Genomic DNA, 26,110 nt, shown 5'->3' with positions numbered 1-26,110 from the left:
ATACAATTAAAGAAACAGTTCATACTCACACAAGTGAAACAAATGGAGTACTTTCTTGAATTTATTTACTTAAAAGACGAGTGGACACAATAAGATACAAATATTTAAGGTTTGGGATATTTAAGAATAACAATATAATGCAGTTAAATCTGAAACATACAAGAGGAGACTTTAAAACTACAACATACATCAACCTGCTATTGAGCTAACATGCAAAAATCATTAATAAAAAAGGTTGAATGGTTTTGTATGCATATAAAAAAACATATAATACTAAAAAGAGCAGTACCAGAATGATTTCTTATCATGAAAATCATTCTTGTACCCTCATTCGATTAGACAGAAATAACCCATTTGTTGTTTTCTTAAACTTGTAGTGTTGCAAAGGCACATCTGTACACATGCTTGTACATCTGGTCACAGCTCATGCCAAATACTGAAACCAACAAGCCCTTCGTAAATAAAGAAAAAGGACAGACAAAAACTACATATTAGTTCGAAAATCATAATTAATATTTTGTTTGGTGCTCTAGATCAATTCTTGCCATCGAAAAGGCACTAAAACTCTTTTTTTCACATTGAAACAGTGATCGTAGCCTGTCTGCTTCAGCACATCTACTACGGTTGGTTACGATGAGCAACACAAACCGTGGACAAAACATGTAAACAGATTCTAAGAGGAAAAGGACACATAGGTGCTCTATGCAGACAGGACTTGGGAGTCGGGGTGGAGGGTGTGTAAGTCCATGCTTTTATGGAGTGTGACGGAACAGTATTTGAAAAAAACATCCTAAAAACTAGGGAACACTGAGTAATGAAGAAACTAGATCTTCAATCACTTTTAAAGCTCTAAAAACACATTGCAGGTGATGGGAGAGAGCAAGAGACGTAGCACCATCCTTTCATTTCAAGATGGGAAGATTTTTTTTATATCAAAACATTGTGTTAATTAGGCTTTAATATGGGGCTTATGAGCCAACATCCACCCAAAACACACTCCCATATACACACCAGAAATAATGGGACACTGCCAGCAGCATCAGATGTAGAGACTACCGTAAACTGACATCAAAAGAGGAGAAAGAGAGAGGAAGACTATTATTCAGGCTGCCGGAAGAAGAACTATTTGGCTGTTTCTTTCAGAAAACAGTGTGTAAATGGTTTGTCTGCCACCCTTAGAGAGTTGTAAGGGAGGCACAAAGTGTTTCAAAACTGATGTAGTGCAGTAAAACCCTCTCTACCTGACTAAACACATCCCTTAGGTGTTTTAGCTCACCTTTATGACATAATCCAAGGTGCAATTCAGCGTCTAATTTCTAACATCTTGTAAAAATATTAATGAAAAAATATTAGATGACAAAAAGTTATAGAAAAATGTTACAATTATGGAGCGTAAAAAAGGACTTTCCTTTCTAGAGGCCTGTGGCTCAGGATTGCTGCACACTGGGACGTTGCACAGACCCACAGTGCTCACGTGTTGGTCACAGATACAAGGCAGTTTCTCCTTAATCTGAGAAAGGTCAATGTCGCCACCTGACCAGCAGGGGCAGTAAAGGGGACCAGTCGAAATGCAACTTCTCAGAATCCAACAAATGAGAATTTGTACTGATTAAGAACAGCCTGTCTACTCTTTAAAAGCATGATAATTTCAACACAGGGATAGTCTGTAGTCATTTCTTTTCGGTTCATGCAGGACAAACAGTTTGAGACATTATTAAAAGACTTGGACAATGAAGTGAGTTAGTGTGTCAGAAATGTTAGCTTAAGGACCAGGTTATAACGTCCATACGTCCGTCAACTGGTCAGTCAGTCAGTCCTGGAATGTGAAAGGTCATCATTTCCCAAAGTTCCCTCCTTCAAAAAATCAATCAATGTGTAAAAGTGCCAGAGTACAGGTACATTTGGATCAACGGCAACAATGTGGTGAGGATGAAGACCAAGATGACTTCAACTGGCTCCTTACTCCCTACCTCACTTCCCTCCAGCTTTCTCGTTCACTTTTTTTTATTGCTCTTTCTCTCTCTCCCCTCTTTTCCTCAACGAAGACCTCTTAGTGTGGCAGAGGAACGATTACCTCCACGTAGTTGAGAGGGAAGAATCCAGATTGGCCATGCAGCATGCCTTCATACCAGTTTTCATCGATCTGATTGGTCAGAGTGATGATGTCACCCTCGTGGAAGCCCAATTCGCCTTCATTCTCCGGATCGAAATCATAGAGAGCTTTACAGCAAGGCTGCTCTGCTGCTAAAAGGAGAGATGGACAGATTTAATCAGAATGGTATATAAAGGAGGGATTTTGCGAATAAGGGATGTTAGTATACAGTGGAGAAAGCAAAAGCTAAAAAGGAAATATATTGTTGGTCTTATACTTATAACTTATACTTTAACTATTACATCCTCATGGGTCAAATATTTGACATTCTTGGGAAACAAATAAGACAAGAATTTACTTTCAAATGTCAAATATATGTATAAACAATTAATTGTAGAAAATACAAATTTGACTTTTTTTGGAAAAAACTAAAAACATTTACAAACATATTTTTATATTTATCATAGTTTAAAAAAAGTATAAATTAGTAGAATTTTAAATTAAATGCACTAAAGAACCAATACTTTTTAAACAATTTAATGCGTAATAGAAGTATTGTTATTGTTAACAAATATGATTAAAATAGTTTTCGGTAATTGAAATAAATTTGAAATAAAAGCTAATTACCGAATTTCCTCAAATAAAAACCGGTATTCAAATAAACGCCGGGCCTCTGATAGTGGCCGGGGGCTTGGTCAACACGGACAAATAAAGGCCGGTCTTAAATAAAGGCCGGGGGTAAATTTGTGTGGATAATCATCAGTCAAATAACGAATGTACACGGCACGCCCACTGCCGGAGCGTTTCTCGTTCTCGAGTCAAGAACCGGGTGCATCGGTTTTCGGATCACCAGTACACTGAACCGAGAACCGTTTCTGTCAGACGCGTCTGATTCGAGAACCGAGGAGCTGACGATACTACGCATGCGTGATTCAGCGTGAAGCAGACTGACACAGAGCGCGTCTGAACCAAACTAGTTCTTTTGGTGATTGATTTTGAACTGATTCTGTGCTAATGTTATTATCTCTGTCCACTGGAACGCTATCGCTTTTAATTTAAAACGGGTTATTTAAAACAATTACTTATAAAACAGATGGAATTAGACTAAAGGCCTGCCTCTAATAAAGCCTGCTTGAAATAAAAGCCTGTTACCTTCTGCAGTTCAGGTAAAATAAAGGCCCCGGCTTTTATTTGAGGAATTACGGTAAATACTAAAATATTATATAAATTACAATAAAAATAACACTGTTTCATAGCAGTTAGTGAAGTGAAGTGAAGTGACATTCAGCCAAGTATGGTGACCCATACTCAGAATTTGTGCTCTGCATTTAACCCATCCGAAATGCACACACACAGAGCAGTGAACACACACACACACACTGTGAGCACACACCCGGAGCAGTGGGCAGCCATTTATGCTGCGGCGCCCGGGGAGCAGTTGGGGGTTCGATGCCTTGCTCAAGGGCACCTAAGTCGTGGTATTGAGGGTATTGAGGGTGGAGAGAGAACTGTACATGCACTCCCCCCACCCACAATTCCTGCCGGACCGGGACTCGAACTCACAACCTTTCGATTGGGAGTCCGACTCTCTAACCATTAGGCCACGACTTCCCAATCAAAACGTCAGTCTGTCAAACCAGTCATGGAGTGCCATATGTGTTAGTGTTTGACAAAGTTTTAATCTCACTACAACCGTCTGGGTTAGGACGAGGTGCTCTGTGTTAGTGAGGGGTCGGGTGCCAAAGCCTGGGTCTGTAGTCATGTGACAGAAGACCTCCAGTTTCAGTCTCTAGCAAGGGATCACTCTGTTAGATGGAGCAGCACTCTGTGCTTGAGGCCAACACACGTGCACTTTCACACACACACACACACACACACACACACACACACACACACACACACACACACACACACACACACACACAGAGATACTCATACTTTCTCTCTTGAATATATACACATCCGGCACACATACCCTTTAACAAGACACTATGTAACCTGTAATAAGCTGTATGTCAGTGCAATAAACTACCATTTAATGAAGAGCTGAACCTATCATGAACTTTATAAATCACATTTTCACAGCTATAGAAACTCATCTACTGTAGATGTAAATAAGCAATGGAAGTGAAATTAAGATGCATTACATCAAAACTATCCTCACCACCACCAATAGTGGAGTTTCAGAAAACAAATTCAACCAACAATAATGGTATATTTGCTTGCCCTTTTGTCTTGGCTGCATGATGTGCACATTTTTGCAGCTGCTGTGCTATTGCGTAACTTCCCCTCACATTCTTATTTGGTTCTCCTCCATTTAAAAATGCCAGGCATGTAACGACACTAAATTAAAGTTGATATGATAAGCCCATAATTATGTTATGTCTGATAACTGATAAATGGATAACTAAATTCTATAATGTTCGGACTACAAAAAAACTAAACAAAAAAAAAAACTAAAACTACATATTAAATAAGAAATCAAAAAAGATACTCGAAAACAACATTTTAATATATAGTTATGTAAAACTGATATGGATTTTGAGATTAGCTAAAGGTTAAATTCAACAGTTCCATGATTAAATGATCTTTAAATGAGCATCAAATGAAAGAAATCTAAGTCTACAAACATTGGACATGAAATGCACAATTAAATATTCAATATCCGGACAAATATAATTATAAACCAAAAAAAATTAGAATTTTTGCACATCTCTACTTTTATTCTTGCACCTTCCCAAACTTTTACTTCACCCCCAACACACATAAACACACAAACTTTCCCATGCAACCACTCTCTGACTCACGCAATCTGGGTTTCCACGTGGATATTCTGCCAAACTGGCGGTATGGCTCTGATGACGTAATGAGAAGAGAACACAGAACAGGGTCACTGGCTGATGGAGAGAGCAGCTGACAGCTGTCCATTTGTCTTGCCTAACCCAGCACATGTACAGGCGGTCTCATCACACCCTGCCACCGGGCTGCAACCGCACAAAGCACAATGTGCCTTTCTCTCACTGGCCTCAAGTCCAAGGCATTTCCTCAAATGTAATGAAGATCATATATACTCATCCAGGAACAGCTAAACTGGTCAAATGGGCATCCTATGACTGTGTTAAGCAGGTAAAGTAAAGGTCTTACCTGCATTGCGCATGGGTGGAATAGATGCTGGGGTGAAGCCACCGTTTGACTGTTCGTTGGTGTCTCCAAAGTCAATTACAGGCTTGGGCTTGGGCACATACTCTTTACGAGGACGTGACTGAGCTTCTTTCATCCTGGTTGGTTAAATGAGAGTCATATATTGCTTCTTCGACAGAACAAAGAACAAACACACATGCTTCGCTAATTGCACATGTGCCCACACCTGTCTCTGAGTTTGTCAGAAAGCTCATCCAGGATCTGAACAGCCTGTTTGTGGTACTGCAGTTGAGACTCAACCAGTGACGACAGCTGGCTCACCTGCTCAATCTGGACAAGAACACACAAAACATTAGATATATAAATATGCACTCATGCACATTTATGCTTATGGTAACACTGGGAAATCACAACAACATTCATAAGCAAATAGCCTAGTTAATGAGTAATTTCTGAGGCCTTGAGTTCACACGAGTCTCACTAGACTGCAAAATGTAGACTGGGAGCTCTGCTAGCTGTTCACACTAAAGGTTTACTATGGTTTAAAACTGTACCATACATCTTCAGTGTATTACTTTACATCTAGTACTTGATGGCTTTAAAATAGTCTTTTTCCACAGACTAAACCAGCCAATGTTTATTCCCTCATCAAGTTATGGTCATTTTCAACCAATAGATGGCGCTCTGACATCTCCATAAAACATCAAAAGCTACAGCCATGAAGCGAGAGGATTTTGATCCTTTTGGCTGCACTACAGGTTTATTGGATTACCTGTCTTGACCCCACGGATGGGCTGGAGTAAAAAAGGACAGAAAAAGTTTAATCTTCAATTTTGCTAATTCTAAAGTGACAGCCTTTGCCAAAAGTTCTAAAGATAGAAACAGTTGGTTAAAAAAAATCACTAAGGCAAGGTGTTCCAGACAAACACTGAATTATTCAGTGCTGCTAATAGGATTAGCACAACCCCCCAGAAAACACACAAACACAAAAAAAACCCACACCAAATGAAGCATCAAGCTGTCAGATGGTAAATCCTTACATCAGTTTCCAGAAGGTTGTACATGCTGATCTCAGCCACTTCCTTAGATTCATGGAACTTTTCCAGAGACTGCCTGACCTCTTCATCTGGAATTTTCCCCTGACGTTTCTTCTTGTAGTCATAATCCAGCCTGCGTCCTTCCAGCTTTTTCAAATGGTGCTGAGAAAGAGGGAAATTCTCCATTTGAAAACTACTGGTGTGGAATTGACCACAAAGTAAAGGAAATTAACTCTAAACTCTTGTTCTGTGAAGATATTACTCTCCAGCTCATCATTAATTCAAAACGAACTGTAGATATTTAATTCTTATAAATGGTTTAGCATTTTATCTGCACCTTCAAGAACAAAATGTTCATAAATTGCATCTTTAGGGTACAACAGCTTGTCACTTGGGCAGTACCCTTGAAGGGACATCTTTGTACCATATCTACAGCTGAAAGGTGCATATAATTGCCTTATAGCAGTAATATGTACCCTTAAGGTACTACTATGACCTTACTTTAAAGGTACTGCTCAATGGCAAGCTGTTGTAACCCTTACGGCACAATTTTTTTCTTTGAACCTGGGCGTCATATAAAAATTATACAGGTATCTTTAAATTATATATGTGTCGGAGACAGAAAATGTAAGCAAACCTGTATTTCTCTCAAGTCCTTGTCAGACAAGCCTTGTAACGGGTCGATGAAATTCTGTTTGACATCAATGTCCAAAGAATCCTTCACCTCTGCTAGCCTCTTCATACTTTCACCAACATCAACTAGAGCACCACCTAGACACATATGCAGTTGTTTTGTAAATACGGTTAGCAAGAGATATCAAGGTTTCAAAAGCTGCACTCATTTTGTAAACCCACCAAAGTTTGTGTCCTCTCCAAGTTCTCTGCCATACTTTGCCATGCATTCTCCCAGCAGCCCCTCTGCCTGTGGATAACCTGGACTCTTCACTTGCCCTCTAATCTTAGACATTGTGTTCAACATGGAGAGCTTTGCACGAGATGCTGTGTGAAAGAAAAAAGATGTTTTACAGTAATGATCAATAATGTTTATTGTAGGCATCTGTTAAAGTATACGTTTATATAGATGCAGAAGCTTAGCTCATGTATACAGCTGGGCACAAAGCCTTTCAAAACATTTAATAGCATACGTGAACACAGGAGCTCAACACATGCATGCTATAAAGTTTCATCCTTGTTCAGTGCCTTGTTCTAACTAGTTGGAAATAAACTTGTTTAAACTTGCTTTGGAATATGCCTACTTTCATACTTTATGGTATCTGAAAAACAGTATATGAACGGAATAATAATATGTTATTGTTAGCATTCATAAAACAGTAGGTGAAAGGTTCCTGGTTGACTTAACTTAAGACTACTGGTGAGATATTGAAGTGCAGATCTGATGGTCACTTTTATCATCCCATGAGGCCATGGGAGAGGATTTGTAAATAAAAGTGAACTGACGCCATAGGTCACATGACAGTGAAAACATGACTGATGCAGCACTACGGTAATGATAAACATTTGTGTCACGCACTATATGCATACCTGTAAAAACCAAGGTACACTTTGGGCTTAAGGAATATAATGTATACAAACCTTAAATAAACACTAAGATAACATAAAAGCTCCAAGATCATTTTTGGTCTTACCTGGATTGGGCTGCAGGTACTCTGATGTTTTAGAGATGACTTCTATTACAGCTTTATTTGTCACATCTACTTTCTATAGAAACACAGAGGGGAAGTCACCACACTGAGAACACGAACACGAACACGAACACACACACACACACACACACACGAACACACACACACACACACACACACACACACACACACACACACACACACACACACACACACACACACACACACACACACACACACACACACACACACACACACACACACACACACACACACACACACACACACACACACACACTAAACACGATAAAAGAACAAAATCTCTTGTAATAACATTAATATCACCTTACAGATGCTTATTTTGCTGTAATGGCCAGCAGTCTATAATTTATCACTTTCTTATAATTTCTGCATTGAATATCCCTATGTAAGATCTATCAGAACACTGCTTTTTTTACTCCTCTTTATGTGCTTGTATTCTAAGAAACAATTTATTAAAATATCGAATTACAGAATCAAAAGGCAGTATCAAATCTGTGAAGCCATTAATGTTCAGTGTTAAACAAACAGTGTTGTCAGGAGACCAGATGACAACACTCAGGTATAGAGGAGAGGATTATTGAATAAAAAAAACATTTAAGATAATTATAAAAACAGACAATCCTGGATCACTACAGCCACACCACTTTCACTTTGTAAGCAGAATCAACTTTCCAGAAAAACACAGGTGGTGTAGAAAATCTTACTGATGGATGTGTGGGACAGAGATCAAGTCTTTGAATCACTTAATGTGTTTAAATCAATGTTTTTAGAAAGACTGTTGGCTGCAGTGTGGGAAAATACTCTCCACTTACTCTCTCCAGGTCCTTGAACTCCTCGTCCAGTTTAGTTCCCTCAGCACCACCAACCTTCTCACTCACCATCTGACACAAACAGAGAAAGAAGCCATCTTTAATCCAGTATAATCACTGTATTACAGTAAAATAACACTAAACTGCCTAAGGTTGTACTGATCATACCACAAAATCAAACCAAGACACAAAACACAAAGTGTGAACAAAAAATTAAACAAATTCATGTACAAAAAAACTGATATTTATATTGTAAGAATTACAGAAACCTCAGACACTTTGATCTTCTGAGACATACTAAGGACACACAGTGCATTAACATACAGACATCTGTTCCCACATCTCACTGAGAGAAAATGCAGGAAACGCATCTCTCACATATGCAACAGTTCCTTCTCATCCCATTCCTTCCTTTCACATAGCTCACTCAGAATGGTCAATAGTAGAATATAATGGTCTATATTAATGCAAGTGATATTTACAGTCATGTTTGGTGTCATTTGAATTGTCTCAGTGCAACTGGTACAATGGTCTCCTTACAAAAGTAGATTAAAAGATAATTCATTTCCTAAGAATTAAGAGATATTATTTGATACTAAAATGGAGTCAGATTAAATAATAAAATGGAGTCAGATTTGAGTTTAACCTAAAAATGAATAACTCTACGCGCTGAAAGACCGAACACGCAGGAAACCTTCATCCAGCACCGGATACCTTCCTTGGGCCGTGTGCCTGGACCTTACAATATCAAAATTAAACAAGTTTTGTGTTAAGGTTTGTGAAACCTGTATCAGAATCACTGTGTAATCAAAAATATAAATATATACAAAGTTATGACATTTTAATAATGATAAATAATAAAACACATGCTGCATATAGAAGTCTTACTGATTCTTTAACATCTAAAAATATAAAATGATTCGCCCAATTCACTTTTAGAATGGTCAGTGATTATGTAATTCATTCATCTCCCTGAATGTCAGGCAGAGAAAACACTAATAATGTTATGTAAAAAAAAATCTGTGTGGTGCCAAAATCTAATTTTTCAAGTCTAAACCACAAATAAAAGCAAGGACAGCTGCAGTTTTAACTCACAAGGGGCCCAAGGCAAGATCAAACATGACATACCAAAATTTGCCTCAAATTCTGTGAGACAGACGTTTATTAATTTACACTTTCCCTCCACCTCTGGATTCCACACAACATATAAACAGGGTAGAACATTAGCTACCTTTCACAAGCCACTCATTTTTGCACTGTACACATGTAAATCCAATTAGCCCTCCCCTCACCTCATTTCTCTTGTGCTCACTTAGGAGGGATCATTTTTTTCCACTGTACGTCCATGGTGTTCATTTTTAAAACTCTGACTGACTCCAATAAGACAGTTTATTCTTAGTTCATCATTATGAATATTATACAGCACATCATCATCATGCATTACTTGACTCTAATGTATTAAATTGACAACAAAAAAGCTCTGTGTGAACCTGTGTCTGTCACAACAGTTGTTGTTCTCAGGGCTCGGAAACACATGCTTGTTCCACTCATCTTAATGTGCTGACCATGCAATAGAGAACCAAAGACAGTGACTGTGCAACTGTTGAAACAAGGCCACATGTTAAGTTTCATTCCTCACCAACATATGTTATTCGTTTCACTGGTTTTTCGGCCCTAATTGTAGGAAGCGTATATTTCAACATGGAAAGTGCTGGATGTTTGTCATATCACGTCATAAGAACATTAATCACACACACATGTCATTTTATGGAGGTAACTTGTATTGTTGATGTTTTTTTCATTTTGTTTTCGCTTTTTATCTATAACCACCTGTCTCCGTGAGCTTTTCTCTTACTCTTTACTGTAAGCGCTACCTTCAGTCTACTCAAACTGTAAACATCCAGGACTAGTTTGTGAACAACACAATCCAACTGATCTTTTATGTCAGTCCAAAGTTTAAAAAGACTTTTTCTCAAAACTATTTAGAATCCATTAAGGGAGGATCTTGCAACATCTGCTGTATAGATTACAAAGACATCTCTTGCTGCTAGGTTTGAAAAAAAAAAAAGCTTTTCGATTCAAATTATTTAAACAATTTAAACTAGGGCTGTCTATAATGACATATGCTGATCACAATAAATGAATAACAATACTAATAAACACAATAAATAACACAATAAATGTGTTAACCTAACCATGAACAAAAGCAACCCTAAACAACTTGTTACAGTTAGATCAAGATGAATAACAGTAATTTTAAGTCAAACAGATCAGCACAAGAACGCTCCATTACAACCATAGCCGTGTTTGACAAAGATGAGTCTGCTTGCAGTGACCTTTTCACTCCTCTATATCCTCCGAGCATGTTTGCATATTTGTGCAATTCAGTTTGTTTGGCAGAGCACAAAGGAAGCTAATTAATAATTAAACCAGTGTTTTGTGGCAAGTCAAGCAGTGTGTCCAAACGTCTCCAATATGTTGAGGTGGGGAAAGACAGTGGATAGTCAACGGCATATACTTGGTGGACAACATGATACGGCTTAGATTAAGGACACAGATAAAGACTGACGTGTTCAAGTTCCTTTTAATTTAACATTTCTAGTGAAGGCAATACCGTCAGTGCCACATTTCAAAACTATTTAAAATACAATTTCATAAACAATCTTGTGGTAAAGCAATTTATATACAGAACTATATTTGCTGAAATCTTTTCAGATACTTTAAATGTTTTTAAAGATAAGTGTCTCTTTGCCTCACCAAGGCTGCATTCATCTGATGAAAATTACAATTAAAAAAATAATTACTGGGAAATATTTTACCATTTTAAATAACTATTTTCTGTTTTAATATATTTTAAAATGTAATTTATTCCTGTGATGGTATAGTTAAATTTGCAGCAGCCATTGGAACCATGGGTGTAGCAGGGACAGTGATATTATGCAGCACCTGAAAATAGTCCCCAGCAACTCTGCAACTGCTGCAACTCCACAAACTAGCTGGGGACTATTTTCAGGGGCTGTGAAATATCACTGTGCCTGCTGCACCCATGGTACGTCAGCAAAGTTCCTTGATTATTACGCCGGAATGAGAGCATAGTTGTTTGCGTTATCAGCCTAGAAAATCGCATCTTTTCATTTTCTGTCAGTCTTAGTGCACGATGTAACTACAGAAGAGTCAGGTTTTAAATAGGAAAAACATTGAAACTCTTTGGTCATTTTTGATCGAGATGTTAACAGTCTAATCACAATGATCTATGCTAAGCTAAGCTAAAATTGCTACCGTCAGACCCGGAGATCGGCTGGATGGATTCAAAAGGGTCAGGGCTCTAGAGTGCGACCAATTTAGTCGCGTGTGCGATCACCTGTTCGAGAAAAAAAAAACATCTCCATGACACTGAAAGTCTCACTGTGGTTCAACAACAGATACTAGTGCCCTACATTTTATGACTTTTTATGCCCCTCAGGCTGGGCTTCGGGCCAATTTTCACCGGCAAAAGTATTTACCATAAATGTGACAGAGGGAAATAGTATGGAGATATTTGAATTATTTACTAATAAACTAGTGTTTTCTGAGTCTGTGTCACAAGGATGAAGTTGCCGATCCTGACTCTTCATCTCCTCAGACGCGCCTTAAGAGAGAAGTTCATCTTTACGGATTATGATTATATTTAAAGAGTTTTTGATTTCAATTTGTTTTATCTCATTAAGTAGTCATTTAAACTAAGCTCTCTATAGATATATTTATCATTTCTTTAAGGCATGTATTCACGGAGTTTCGGTTAATTTTTTGTACTTCTGTTAAAGACGAGACGGCAGAAAGATCATGTTTGTTTTCATTATTTTACAAAAGTAAAACGTTTTATTGATATTAGGAGTGCACACAAATAAAAGTAGACCCTTTGCAGTTACAAATTATGTATTACTCTTACCTTTATGAACAAAAATTACAGCGTATCAACTGGAAAAATAAATGCAAGTGATCACGCTGGTGTCTCCATGTCCTGAAGTGTCTCCGCACAAACTGTTGGATATAGCGCTCATTTATCTGTGTCTAACATTTAAATGTTGTTATATACTTGAACTTTTATATCTAAAGATTTTATTTTAGGCAAGTCGTGATGATTTCAAAGGCTAAATTGATCAAATATAGGCTCACTGTCTGCCGCTGACCACTTGGTCGTTACAAAAACTAAAACTTATATTTAACAAACAAAAAATGCTCCAAATGTTTTTCTAAATTTACTTAATAAAAAAACGAAAAGAAATATAATCACTTTGCTATTACATACAAAACTGAATTATTTTAATAGCTGAAACATTAGTATAAACTTTTTAGGGACTGTTTAGCTGTTCAAGAGCATCCCTTCATTCAGACACAGTAGAAGATCTGATAAGAATCAGTGTAGAGGGGCCAAGTCTGGAAGATTTTGCTGCTAGAGAGAGAGTGACCAGCTGGTTTAGCCAGGAGACTGAGATCAGAGCGCAGAAAAAAAGACTTGTCTCTGCACCAGATGAGGGGCATGCACCCTCGTTGTCTGATATGTTCAGTGAAATTCTGCAAGAATAATAATAATACGTTGGCTATTTTGTTCTTAGGCTACTATATATGTGACATTATATATATATATATATATACACACACACACACACACACACACACACACACATACATAATATCAGATTGTAGCCATATTTCTGCTTTAATTTGATAAAAATGTTTATTTATGCCCTGGCCCTGTTTAAATACACTCTCTCAAATATTTCTCAAATGTCAGGCAGATGACAAGCTCAACTGCTCAACAGCTAGATGGTTATCTGTCTGAAGTCCCCATCCCCAAAGGTGATAACCCTCTTGCCTATACTGGAGAAGTAATGCACTTTCTAGTCCTACAGAGAACAATTTCAAATGCACTTCACATAAATGCACTTTGTTTTTATGAGAGAACAGTTCATTTTAAAACCTTTCTGCAGGCCAGTAGGCCTGTACATTATTATTTAATATTCACATGAGTGGGATAAATTTTTAGTTTGAATTTTATTTTATACTGTGCATTGTTGCAATGTGCTTAATAAATATTTGCATAATTTATAATTATGTATTTTTATGTTTTTTATAATGTAATTGTAATTATCTTTGAAACTTTAATATTAATTTATGCAATTGCAATGTCTTCATTTTAGTAAAGTTAGTACACGGTCATAGCAATAAATGCAATGGTACTAATAATTGGCATAATTTCTTTCAGTGTTTCGGTTTTTGGCCTTGGTTTTCTCTTTTTCGGTTTCGGCCAAGAATTTTCATTTCGGTGCATCCCTAATAAACACCCAGGATGGCATGAGGGTGAGTAAATCGTGGGGTAATTTTAATTTTTGGATGAACTATCCCTTTATCATTTAAAAAAAAAAACAAGCTTCATCTGATGCATATTCCAGAACATATGTTCAAAGTAATGCAGACACACCAAATAAAAACATTTGTTCTCTCCAAGAGTAATAATCTTAATCAGACACCCCCGCAATGAAACTGTAGATCTCAGACAGCAGGCAACATAATGTATATTTATGAGTGAAAGAGGCCTTGTCAGCAGCTAAAGAGATAATACAGAGGCTTGGCTCTGACACACACTTTTGATAAAGTATGCAAAGTACTGCTAACTTTGACACAAATATGCATACAAACAGCCAGTCATGTAGCCAAAGCGGACCCAGCAGGGGAAGAGTGAAATCAAGACCAGACTCCATAGATAATGCAGTGCTTGTGAAACTAATGAAGAGAAGAATGCATGACTTTGACTCAACTGCCACAGAGACAAATGCAGTAAGGAATTTCAGAACAATACCACTTACGCAATCCCCACACAAACAAAAAAGTCAAGCAAATGTGTTACTAGGTAGACACTTGCCTAAAGGTGATATATCTGCTTTTTCAGTTAAAATACTTTCTACTATACCACCTCATGCCAAGGTAACTACAAAGTATTCGTAGGATGACTTCTAGAAGTGTAAACGATGTGGCACAGTTAAAACATTGCTGTTTGTTGAAGCACCCAAAAAGCCTAACACAGCAACACTGGAGCAACCAATGGCATCTGTTGGTCTGACCAGTGGAGGATAGTAGGACTATTTACGAAAACTGTTGACTGTACTACAGTGGTGCAGAAATTATTATCTTTTAGGCTGGCACCGCCCCACTGACTGCGGTAGATGTACTTCAGTTTACAGGAGTCAGTCCACTTTTCAATTTCCAGACTTAATGAGTGTATCCACTTTTAAAACAATGACATTACCCAAGTAATATATTTTAAGCTAATAATTAAATACAAGTGTTTGTCAATAGAAAATTGCTATAAAAATACTGATAACACATACTCTCTACAGCGAATAGACAATCCCAAAATCTTCACACACCTCCAAATACTCTGAGTGGTTCAGCTTGTATATGTGAACAAACCAAGTTATCTCATTTTGCAACCTTTTTTGTTGCCTGTGCAACTAAATTTTGTTTGAACGTGACATGGTGTGATCATAAAGACCATGGTGTGATATTATATAAATACAGCTTATTGTGTAAAAAAGTTAGGAGCAAAGAACCATTAATACCATCTTATCGGAGTAAAAAAATAAAGTTGAAATAAATAACTACATACAGGTGCTTCTCAATAAATTAGAATGTCATGAAAAAGTTCATTTCAGTAATTCAACTCAAATTGTGAAACTTGTGTATTAAATAAATTAAATGCACACAGACTGAAGTAGTTTAAGTCTTTGGTTCTTTTAATTGTGATGATTTTGGCTCACATTTAACAAAAACCCACCAATCTCATCTCATCTCATCTCATCTCATCTTCATCTCAACAAATTAGAATATGGTTACATGCCAATCGGCTAATCAACCCAAAACACCTGCAAAGGTTTCCTGAGCCTTCAAAATGGTCTCTCAGTTTGGTTCACTAGGCTACACAAGTTGAGTGGAAGGAAAATGTCTGGAAGAAAAAGATGCACAACCAACCAAGAGCGCAGCCTTATGAGGATTGTCAAGCAAAATCGATTCAGGAATTTGAGTGAACTTCACAAGGAATGGACTGAGGCTGGGGTCAAGACATCAAGAGCCACCACACACAGACGTGTTAAGGAATTTGGCTACAGTTGTCATATTCCTCTTTTTAAGCCACTCCTGAGCTGTCTTACCTGGGCTAAGGAGAAGAACAACTGGACTGTTGCCAAGTGGTCCAAAGTCCTCTTTTCAGATGAGAGCAAGTTTTGTATTTCATTTGGAAACCAAGGTCCTAGAGTCTGAAGGAAGGATGCTCATAGCTCAAGTTGCTTGAAGTCCAGTGTTCCACAGTCTGTGATGATTTGTGGTGCAATGTCATCTGCTGGTGTTGGTCCATTGTGTTTTTTGGAAACCAAAGTCACTGCACCCGTTTACCAAGAAATCTTGGAGCACTTCATGCTTCCTTCTGCTGACCAGCTTTTTGAAGATGCTGATTTCATTTTCCATCGGAATTGGGCACCTCCCCACATTGCCAAAAGCAGTGTTTGGTTAAATGAAAAAAGAATTATTAAAAAAAAGTGTTTGGTTAAATGACCATGGTGTTGGTGTGCTTGACTGGCCAGCAAACACACCAGACCTGAGACCCATAGAGAATCTATGGGGAATTGTCAAGAGGAAAATGAGAAACAAGAGACCAAACAATGCAGATGAGCTGAAAGCCACTGTCAAAGAAACCTGGGCTTCCACACCACCTCAGCAGTGCCACAAACTGATCACCTCCATGCCACGCTGAATTGAGGCAGTAATAAAAGCAAAAGGAGCCCCTACCAAGTATTGAATAAATGTACAGTAAATTAACATACTTTCCAGAAGACCAACAGTTCAATAAAAATGTTTTTTATTTTTAATTGGTCTTATAAAGTATTTTCTAATTTGTTGAGATAGCGAATTGGTGGGTTTTTGTTAAATGTGAGCCAAAATCATCACAATTAAAAGAATCAAAGACTTAAACTATGTGCAGTCTATGTGCATTGAATTTAATACATAAGTTTCACAATTTGAGTTGAATTACTGAAATAAATTAATTTTCCACGACATTCTAATTTATTGAGAAGCACCTGTACATTGTCCCTGTACCAAATGGCACCATTAATCCACGAGTTCTTCCTGAGTCCGCACTTTCGTGACGTAATGCCACTTTGACTGTCGGGTAGGGCTGTCACGATAACAAATTTGCTGGATGATAAATTGTCCAAGAAATTATCGCGATAAACTATAATATTGTCGTTTTAAGACCAGTTTCAACTAATATAATGATAATGCCATAACGCAGGTACACCTTTCCAAAGATCAATAAACTTTTATTTTATGGCAGATTCAGAGCAAGAAATACCAACATGTTGACTTTGTGTGGCTTAAAATTAATTAATTTTGTATGTTATATTATGTTTACATGCCAGTTAGGGATGTTCAAATTGACCTTTTAACCATTAACCGAAAGTAAAAAAATTTGACCTATGAAGTTCATATATCATATCTTTTTTTGTGCTCAAGTTTGAGCTCGTTTTTTCCAGTCCCGTCCGCGCCGCATCTAGTTAAAAACATCTCAGCTTTTCAGAATGACGCAAGGGCACCAGGTCATGTGAAAAGAGCCAACTCAATCAGCTTCTTTCGGGGTGAAATTCCCCATTGTTTTTGAAAAAGTTTTTTTTACTCTTTAAAATAAATCTTGTAGCTGAGTTACAGCAAGGGTTTTTCGGTGGTGGAAATCCATTACTGAAATGTCCTTGTTGTACTGGAGATCACAGCTGATGGATGCTTGGCAATGACAGACGCCTCAGGAGCGCAACTGCCAGAGCGCTTTGGAAAGAAGGAGAAAGCGACGCCCGCGCGCGCATGTGCGTGTGTGAACTCACTGGGCGCGTTGACACATGCAACTACATGCCTACAGACATATTTAGCTGAGCAAGCCAAATGAAGCGAGCGAAAAGTAAGCCCATTTCGAGAGAAAGGGCTACGAAGTTACTTGCAAAATATGCTATGCGGTATTAAAATAAAGCAGTAACGTTAGTGCAAGTACAATGCAATAATCACTTGAGACGCAAACATCCACAAGCAAATGAAAGGCGCTTCCCAAAGCTGGTATCTCTAGCGAGACGTTATCTCTTTATTCCCGGGACATCTGTGCCATTGGAGAGGGTGTTTTCTATTGCAGGCTGTCCACAGGCTGCGCTCCAGACTAACCCCACATTAGTGCTGCAACGGCGCGTCGACGTCATCGATTACGTCGACTACAAAAATACATCGACGTGCGTGAAATGCGTCGACGCGTCACACTGTTTAAATCTCGCGTAATTGCGGCTTCTGCTCCTGGGAATGGAGAAAGTTGCATTCTATCACAAAAACAGAGACCACGGTTATCAAAAGTATGGGAATACTTTAAACTAGGGATGCTGCGGTGACTGATTTTTTTCACCGGTTAATCGACGTGTAAAAAAACCGGTAATCCCGGTGTCACCAGGGTTGCGTGTCGGGGATTTCGGGTGGCCGGAAATGCGGTCGTGCAGACGTGCACACGTCTCAGTTTACTTTCACTTTAATTAGCGGCAATTCAGTAGCATTTGTTTGAATTAATCATGGGTTAATTTATTTTATTCTTAATAAAAATACACAAAACAATAAGACACTCGCTTGTATTACACATATCTTTATTGCAAAATGAATAATAACTTAACACACCATGCAAAAACTAAACAAAAGCACTTATGAAACACCTTTAAAGTGCATTTATTAACAAAACGAACCACTGCACACATCGTGCAAGTATCAAACAAGAAATTATATAAAAAAATTCAATATTCGTTAAAGTGCCTGCCTTTTTCAGCAAAAAAACAAAACAAAAAAAAACACCGCACAACCATCGAATATGAAACGAACGAACATCAAAAACTTCGTTAAATAAGGTAGCCTACCCGAATAATCACTGGACACTTAAGTGCAAAAAAAAAAAACTAAGAGGTAGGCCTATTAACTGCATACACAGTACAAAAAAATTATAAATAGGCTAAATGAGAAACAATAAACGAAAAACCTTCATTTTAAATTGCAACAGGGAACAAAACGTGATCACACTGCTTGTTGCATACATTCTTACATATTCCTGGCCAGAAAAGCCAACATATTTACCATTTCTGGTTTGAAAAGAGATCTTGTTGGGGTGATTATGTTTCCCATCGTGCTGAACACTCTCTCGGATGCTCAGCTTGTTGCACAAACACAAAGATATTTTTTGGCTACTTTTGCCAAAACGGGGAGCCTATTTTGATTTTCTTTCCACCACACCAGAGGATCTGTCTCAGCATTAATGGAGGACTCGGGCTCCTGAACATAAGTTGCGATTTCTGTGAGCACCCTTTCTGGAACAGTCAGTGTTGATGCAGCGCCTGTTTTTTTATTTATAAACTTGCTAGTGTTTTCCTCTTGTGCAGCGGCTCCTCTGCGCTTTCATCCTTATTTCCCCCTTCCTGTTCTGTCACGGGTTGCGCTGACTGTTCTCTCCTACCCAAAAGGACCGCTTCTTCCTCATGTGCGTGTAAATTCGAAGTGTTACCTCCGGATGCTGCCACTTTCATCAGGCAAAGTTTACAGGTTGCCTCGTTTACGTTTTCAGGTTCCCTGTTGGCATTTGGTTTGAATCCAAAATATTTCCAAATAGGTGCTTTTGCATTTCGCTTTGAAACCAGATCTTCCGCCATCCTTTGCCAGTTAGCTCGCCTCACTCTCCTCAAATGATAAATGAAATCGGACACCTGCTTCTTTACTGTGGCGCTCGTTCCGCTTACGCTAAATTATGAAGGCACGTAGTCACTAACTGAATTAAGTGCTTTATTGCTATAGGCTAAAACTTCAACACGATGGGGACGGTGCCGGTGGTCAAGTGCTATGACCGTTAGGTGGGTTAAACACCGTGTATCACCGGTAACACAGACTATCGCAACAAGCCTACTTTAAACAGAGGCCAAATAAAATGGTCCTTTGTTCCCTTTGCAAAAACGAATATGGTGTACCAACTGTGATGCACGAGCACTTCCGTGGAAAACATACTGGCGCTCTCCGGGGTTACGGTTTAACTGGTTACCGTCTTATCTGGTGACCAACTTCCTGGTTCAGGTCTCCGCTGCAGATGTGATGGAACGTCCACAGCAGATACAGCGATTCTAAAAGCACAAACTGATGTGATATTATAAAGTGTCTAATAAACGCAGACTTGCTCATTGCATGATTCTGATATTCTTGTAAGGACTACAAGTTATTGGTATGATCACCCGTAGCGGCTGAAGTAGGATAAACAAAAATAAATAAAGTTAGTCTGTGTTGGCGCGGGTTTCGAACAAGCGTTAAAAGACAGCGCGCCGCGAGAGAACAGTCACGAAGCACCGAGCTACCGATCTACACCAAATCAGCTCCAGATCTCTCTAGAGCCCCTTTCACACTGCCATTCCGGCAAATACACGGGTAAAGTGTTACGGCAATTGTTCCCGGGTCGCTAGATTTTGCACTTTCACACTGCCAGTGATTACCTGGGATATGTGCGTGCTTTCACACACAACCCGTAAAGATCCTGTAACGACACTTGACATCAGTGTGACGTGTAATGTACGAGTCGAAAACGTTAGGCACATTATACTTTCACTGAAGCAAGCAAAGGATCTCGGCGTCAGCGCGGAAAGTGAGGAACTAACTGATCTCTGCTTCATTACAGTTTGCACATATTTTTTCGTCGCGAAAGTTGATCTTCCTTCAAAACAGCCGGTAAAAGAGTCGCGCGTCATCACTTCAACACGGCATTAGATCTGGCTTTTGTTCACACGGCGCTCGTGTGTGTGTGTGTGTGTGTGTCAGAGACTGTGTGTGTCCACCTCCAGGTCCAGTTTGGTGTGTGTGTGAGCCTGTGTGTGTCTGAGTCTGTGTGTGTGTGTGTGTGTGAGTCTTTTTGAATGTTTGAGTGTGTGAGCCTGTGTTTGAGTGTGTCAGTAAGTTTGTGAGTTTGAGTGTATGTGTGTGTGTCCATCTCCAGGTCCAGGTTTGTGTGTGTGTGTGTGTGTGTGTGAGCAAAGTTTGCAACAAGAAGTCTGTGGAGCAGTCACAGCATAGAAAGTGTAGCAATGGCATAGCAAAGTAACAATAGCAATGTCTTTAAAGGGATAGTTCACCCAAAAATGAAAATTCTATCATTGTTTACTCACCCTCAAGTTGTTCCAAACATGTATGAGTTTCTTTGTTCTGCTGAACACACAGGAAGATATTTGGAAGAATGTTTGTAACCAAACAGATCTCGGTCCCCATTGACTACCATACCATATACCTACCATATATTTTTTCCTACTATGGAAGTCATTGGGGACCGAGATGTGTTTGATTCTGTCATTCTTCAAAATATCTTCCTTTGTGTTCAGCAGAACAAAGAAACTCATACAGGTTTGGAAAAACTTGAGGGTGAGTAAACGATGATAGAATTTTCTTTTTTGGGTGAACTATCCCTTTAAGGTATCTGACACTAAGTGTTGGCAATGGAAATGTGTACTTGTCACTAAAAATATATGATATATATATATATATATATATATTTAACTTTTTTTTAACTTTTATTTAACTTAACCCTTCCCCGGTCCCCAAACACCACACCACAGCAAATAGAACTTAATTCTGTGGGAAACACTGCATGAAGTGTTCCATTTGTGACATATAAATTTGACTGAAATACATTGTTAAAGCTCTGCAAATGTCTTGACCAATGACATGATCAGTGATTGCCAGCTCTTCCTCAGCCCCTTCCCTGCTCATTTCATCTTCCAAATTTTCCAAGTCAGACTCCAGCATTCCACTGCTGCAGAAAGTTGGGCTCTGAGATCTTATGAAGTTGTAGTGTGACCAAGAAACTTCAGTGCTGAAGAGGACCAAAAAAAAGAAGGTTCTTTTTGGAGTCCACTAAATTATGAAGACCATAAGGACTGAGGTCACTTTCAGCTGGTTCCATTTCTGTTTGACTTAACGCGAACTAGGCCTGGTTCTTTTAAAACACACTGTGAAAACACCCTAAATTACATCAAAACTCACCAACTGATTTGTTTGGGCTATTTTTAAATAGTACTTGAGATGTGCATATTTCACTCCTGATTCAGATGAGGTGACCTTTGCATTGGAGAAAGCAACATGAATAGAGTACTCAAATTTTAGCCAGAAGCAACAATTTGCAGTTAAAACATCTAATGATGAAGCTTTTCACTTCACAAGACATAAACTGATGGACCAGAGTGAATTATTGTGATGTTTTTATCAGCTGTTTGAACTCTCCATCTGACGGCACCCATTCACTGCAGAAATTCACTACATTAATTTCATGGTGACTTTAATAGATTTATATGGAGCAGAATACATGCTTATTGCTTAACCTAAAAATAATGTATTAATCCATTTATTACAGCTTTTTTCTTTTGGCAGCAGATTGATTACAGGTAATTTTTTCCTATATTCCCCAAGTTAAGTATTGTATAACTCTGTCCCTGTGCAGCAATAACTTCAGTAAGCACGTCTGGTTCTATACCACAAAGGCAATGCTGTGGTAAGATTTATCATATTATGTTATTTATCATATGTGTTATTGTAATTCTTAAGATTTTAATTAGTACCACTAACAGTTAGAAACAAGGCTACAGAAAGCTAGAGCATAAAAACACTGTTCCTGCTCAGACAAAAAGCTAAACGAAAAACATTCCCTGTTGTGTACATTATTAAAAAAAAGCAACCTTCAAGCAGCTCAAACAGTTCTCCGGACAGCACACTGAGAGGAAGGCTGGACTGAGGGTGTGACTGGTGTCAGAGTTTCTCTTTTGGCAGGGTGTCAGGCCGGTGTCAAGTATTGATTACTGTGGAATGCTGGCATGAGTTCACTGCACCACTGCAGTCCAATAAAAAGAGCCAGGCAGAGCAAAAGAGAGCACAACAACCCCCCTTAGTGTTGCAGAATTCATACTCCGCCGCTCAGGCCCAAATGCTGGCCGTTTTCCTTTGCCCTGCTGTACTCCTCCACTCATGTAAACTCCCCACTAGGGATCTGAGCATGTTCCAAACAGGAAATTGGGCAACCCATTGTCCTTTCCTGCTGAGATCAGTGAACAGGGACAGAGATGCGCTGCTTTCCCTACATCTGTGCTCATGTGCCCTTTGGAAAACAACAGCTGGCAACGAGAAACTAACAAATTGACGAAAAACACATTAAGTCTTGAGTTAATTATATCATAAACCACAGACAAAAAACCTTCTCACAACACCACAACGACAAGCAAGAGCAGCCAAAATGAGGAAGAGATTTTCATGATAACACATTTGATTATCTTCACACGGTCAAAGTGAGACTTTTGGCACATTTTAAGCCAACACATTGCCTGCTGCGAGCCCATGCACATGCATCATTCTGCTTTGCTTTTGCCATGATAATAAGCCAATATTCAGCTTAACTAGATGGATATAATTTTATTTAGATATTACTGTATTTGAACTTTAATTCCTTACTGAGCAAAGCTTGATATTTTCATCCTGAATATAAGAATTTCCATATATTATGTATTTAATGTTCTGGCCATTGTGTAAATATAATTAAAACATTTGAAGCACTTCACCCAAAAATGTCTGAAACACCGGCATACTCTTCTATAAAAATAGAAAACTTTGATATATGCAATATATTTATACAAATATTTATTTCTAAAAGAGCTTAACAGGTACTGCACAGCAGGACTGACCCAAATTCTGCTTGTTTAATCACATGCAGGTTTCTTTAACCCACTGACAAAATACATGACTGACTTTTGCTCATTTTTAAAACGAATGCCAGCATTGTAAGCCACATTTTCCAGCATAAAGTGTGAACCATAGAAACAAGAGAAACACAAACAAAACGTAATTGTCCAACAGATGCCATTGAAGGAAACTGCGGTAATAATTAGTAAACCTGATGCTGTAGTATATTCTTTGTATATTTTCTGTGCAGAATTAAAACAACTCACGAGTAGGTCGTGAACATATGCTTAGAGCCAAATCGTTGATTTTACTGCAGTAAACGTGGCAAGAGGAGTGATATAGTAAGGACGGGGGCGTTGCATTGCAATACCAAGCTAAAAGAAAACAGTCACTCTTGTGCATATTTTTTAACACACTGTAACCTCTAATTAGGCGTGAACGCACCCAAAAAGTCACGCTGAACATTTATGACCAGTGAAAGAGGTCAAAAATTATTAAATATCGCAATGACTCTACGGGGATATGAAATTTAAACAACAGCACGGTTTTTCATTGTAAATATTCAGAAAGAGTTAAATACATATAGAAGAAACACACACAAAATACGTTTAAAGTGCAGAATAGCGGACTTAAGTTTAGCGCAGCGTTAGCAGGCTAAGCTAATTGGCACAGCATTGCGGTTCAAGGGAAGAAAACAACAGAAAAAAAGTAACTCGCAAACCTGGCTGGCTTTGTAAAACTGCTTCTTTAAGCCCGCCACGGACATCTTCAAAGCGTAATCCTCTTTTCTCGACGAAGAAAAATACTTGTAAAGTAGGTTTTTAGACTGACACAACAGTGTGACAAAAGTCAACGGTCGCCGAGTGAAATCTAAAACTCAAGTCCTCAGATAAACGACACCGCTCCACAAAAAAAAATAAAATACTCCAGGTGGCTGCTGGGAAAGGTTTTATAATGCTATGTTATTAAATGTTCTTCTGGTGGCTTTCTACGAAATTGTGACTTCGATACGGTTTACAGTGCATCCACCGCATTTGTAAGTCTTGAGGAACTAGCGGTTTCCTGCGCAACGCAAGCACATTCCTTGCGCGAGCGGAGAAAAGGACTGGAAGCAGGACAACAGCGCCCGCTACCGCTCAGGAAATACACTGCACCCACAGCGCAAGTGCTTCTATTGACCAGATGATGGAGCCAGATGTCTATTTTAATGGCGCTCTACAAAAAGACTGCTAGTTTATTATCGTTATTAAATTCTATGCTAAGATGATTTTGGCACAGCATTTTGTTATTGGAACTAAATCTATTAGATTAACAGCAATAACTGAACTACAAATATTATATATACATATATTATTTCATGCCTCTCATGCTGTCCAAGGCTGCATTTATTTGTCTCACAAATGCAGTAAAAACAGTAACAGTGTAAAATATTTTTTCTTTTATATGTTTAAATAGCATATATATATATATATATTTTTTTTTTTTTTTTTTTTTTGGAAAAGATGATTTCTTATTCAATTTCTTATTACTACAGATAAGTAGTTCTGCAGCTAAACATTTATTATTATTCAGTGAAAAGTAAAAAAAAAAAAACAGTATACATTAAATATATATACATATATATATATATGTTACAATGCAAGTCTAAACAGTCCCTTTCAATCAATATAATGCTTCTTTGTTAAATAAAAGTATTACTTTAAAATAAAAGGAATCTACTGTAACTAAGCCCAATACATTGTACAGTAGTCTATATTAATATAGATATTTAAATTTATGTTGCATTTTACTTTGAAATAAGTCCTTTGTACTTTGAAATATAAAAAAATTGTTACATTTGTTCATTTAAATTAAAAATAAATTTTCAGAAACAACAAAACACTCAGTGTAAAGTAAAAAGACCTTTATTACATTCTGGAATCCATGTGTGTAATCCTTATTGTACAATAATATCTTTTAACATGTTTGTTTTATTTTCTGTATCCATAATACACCATAAATTAATATATAATATGAAAATAAAGTTACAATTGAAACAACCACAGAAGGACCATGGCAAAGAATTAGGACTCTTGTAGGGGATTTTATGCTTAAAAATGCTCTTTAAAAAAATAGGATTTTAATTCTTCAAGACAAAGGATGACACTACACAGGTGAGAAAATGTTACAGAAAAGGACAGAAATGAAGAAAATATCACAAAAATAAACAAACACAACACTAGATTTAAAGATTAAATTTTATATATATATATATATATATATATATATATATATATATATATATATATATATATATGTATATATATATATACATATATATATATATATATATATATATATATACATATATATATATATACATATATATATATATATACATATATATATATATATACATATATATATATATATACATACATATATATATATACATACATATATATATATACATATATATATATATATATATATATATATATATATATATATATATACACCTTATAGTTTTGATCCTATTTGTTTGTTTTTTTAAGCAATTCAAACTGAAAAAAA

At 37.6% G+C, this 26,110-nt stretch overlaps 1 protein-coding gene across 4 annotated transcripts; it reads right to left on the bottom strand.

Moving 5' to 3' along the window:
• Window positions 1-44: 44 nt before the first annotated feature.
• On the bottom strand, window positions 45-24,660 carry LOC132097885 (endophilin-A2-like). Of its 4 annotated transcripts, XM_059503861.1 has the most exons (11): window positions 24,279-24,660; window positions 8,768-8,836; window positions 7,917-7,989; window positions 7,126-7,269; window positions 6,908-7,041; window positions 6,274-6,432; window positions 5,460-5,563; window positions 5,237-5,370; window positions 4,900-4,947; window positions 2,075-2,244; window positions 45-452 (listed from the first exon to the last, which is right to left on the bottom strand). In XM_059503861.1, exons 1-11 carry the CDS (start codon window positions 24,321-24,323, stop codon window positions 366-368), a joined length of 1,167 nt encoding a protein of 388 aa, XP_059359844.1. In that variant the 5' UTR covers window positions 24,324-24,660; the 3' UTR covers window positions 45-365. The 4 variants fall into 4 exon arrangements, with proteins under 4 accessions (XP_059359844.1, XP_059359845.1, XP_059359846.1 ...); XM_059503862.1 differs by lacking the exon at window positions 4,900-4,947 and having other exon boundaries at window positions 24,279-24,656; XM_059503863.1 differs by lacking the exon at window positions 45-452 and having other exon boundaries at window positions 1,365-2,244; window positions 24,279-24,658.
• Window positions 24,661-26,110: the final 1,450 nt, after the last annotated feature.

The sequence above is a fragment of the Carassius carassius genome, chromosome 21 (assembly GCF_963082965.1).
Source record: "Carassius carassius chromosome 21, fCarCar2.1, whole genome shotgun sequence".
Taxonomy (NCBI): Eukaryota; Metazoa; Chordata; class Actinopteri; order Cypriniformes; family Cyprinidae; genus Carassius; species Carassius carassius.
This window is presented reverse-complemented; position numbering and strand designations above follow the sequence as displayed.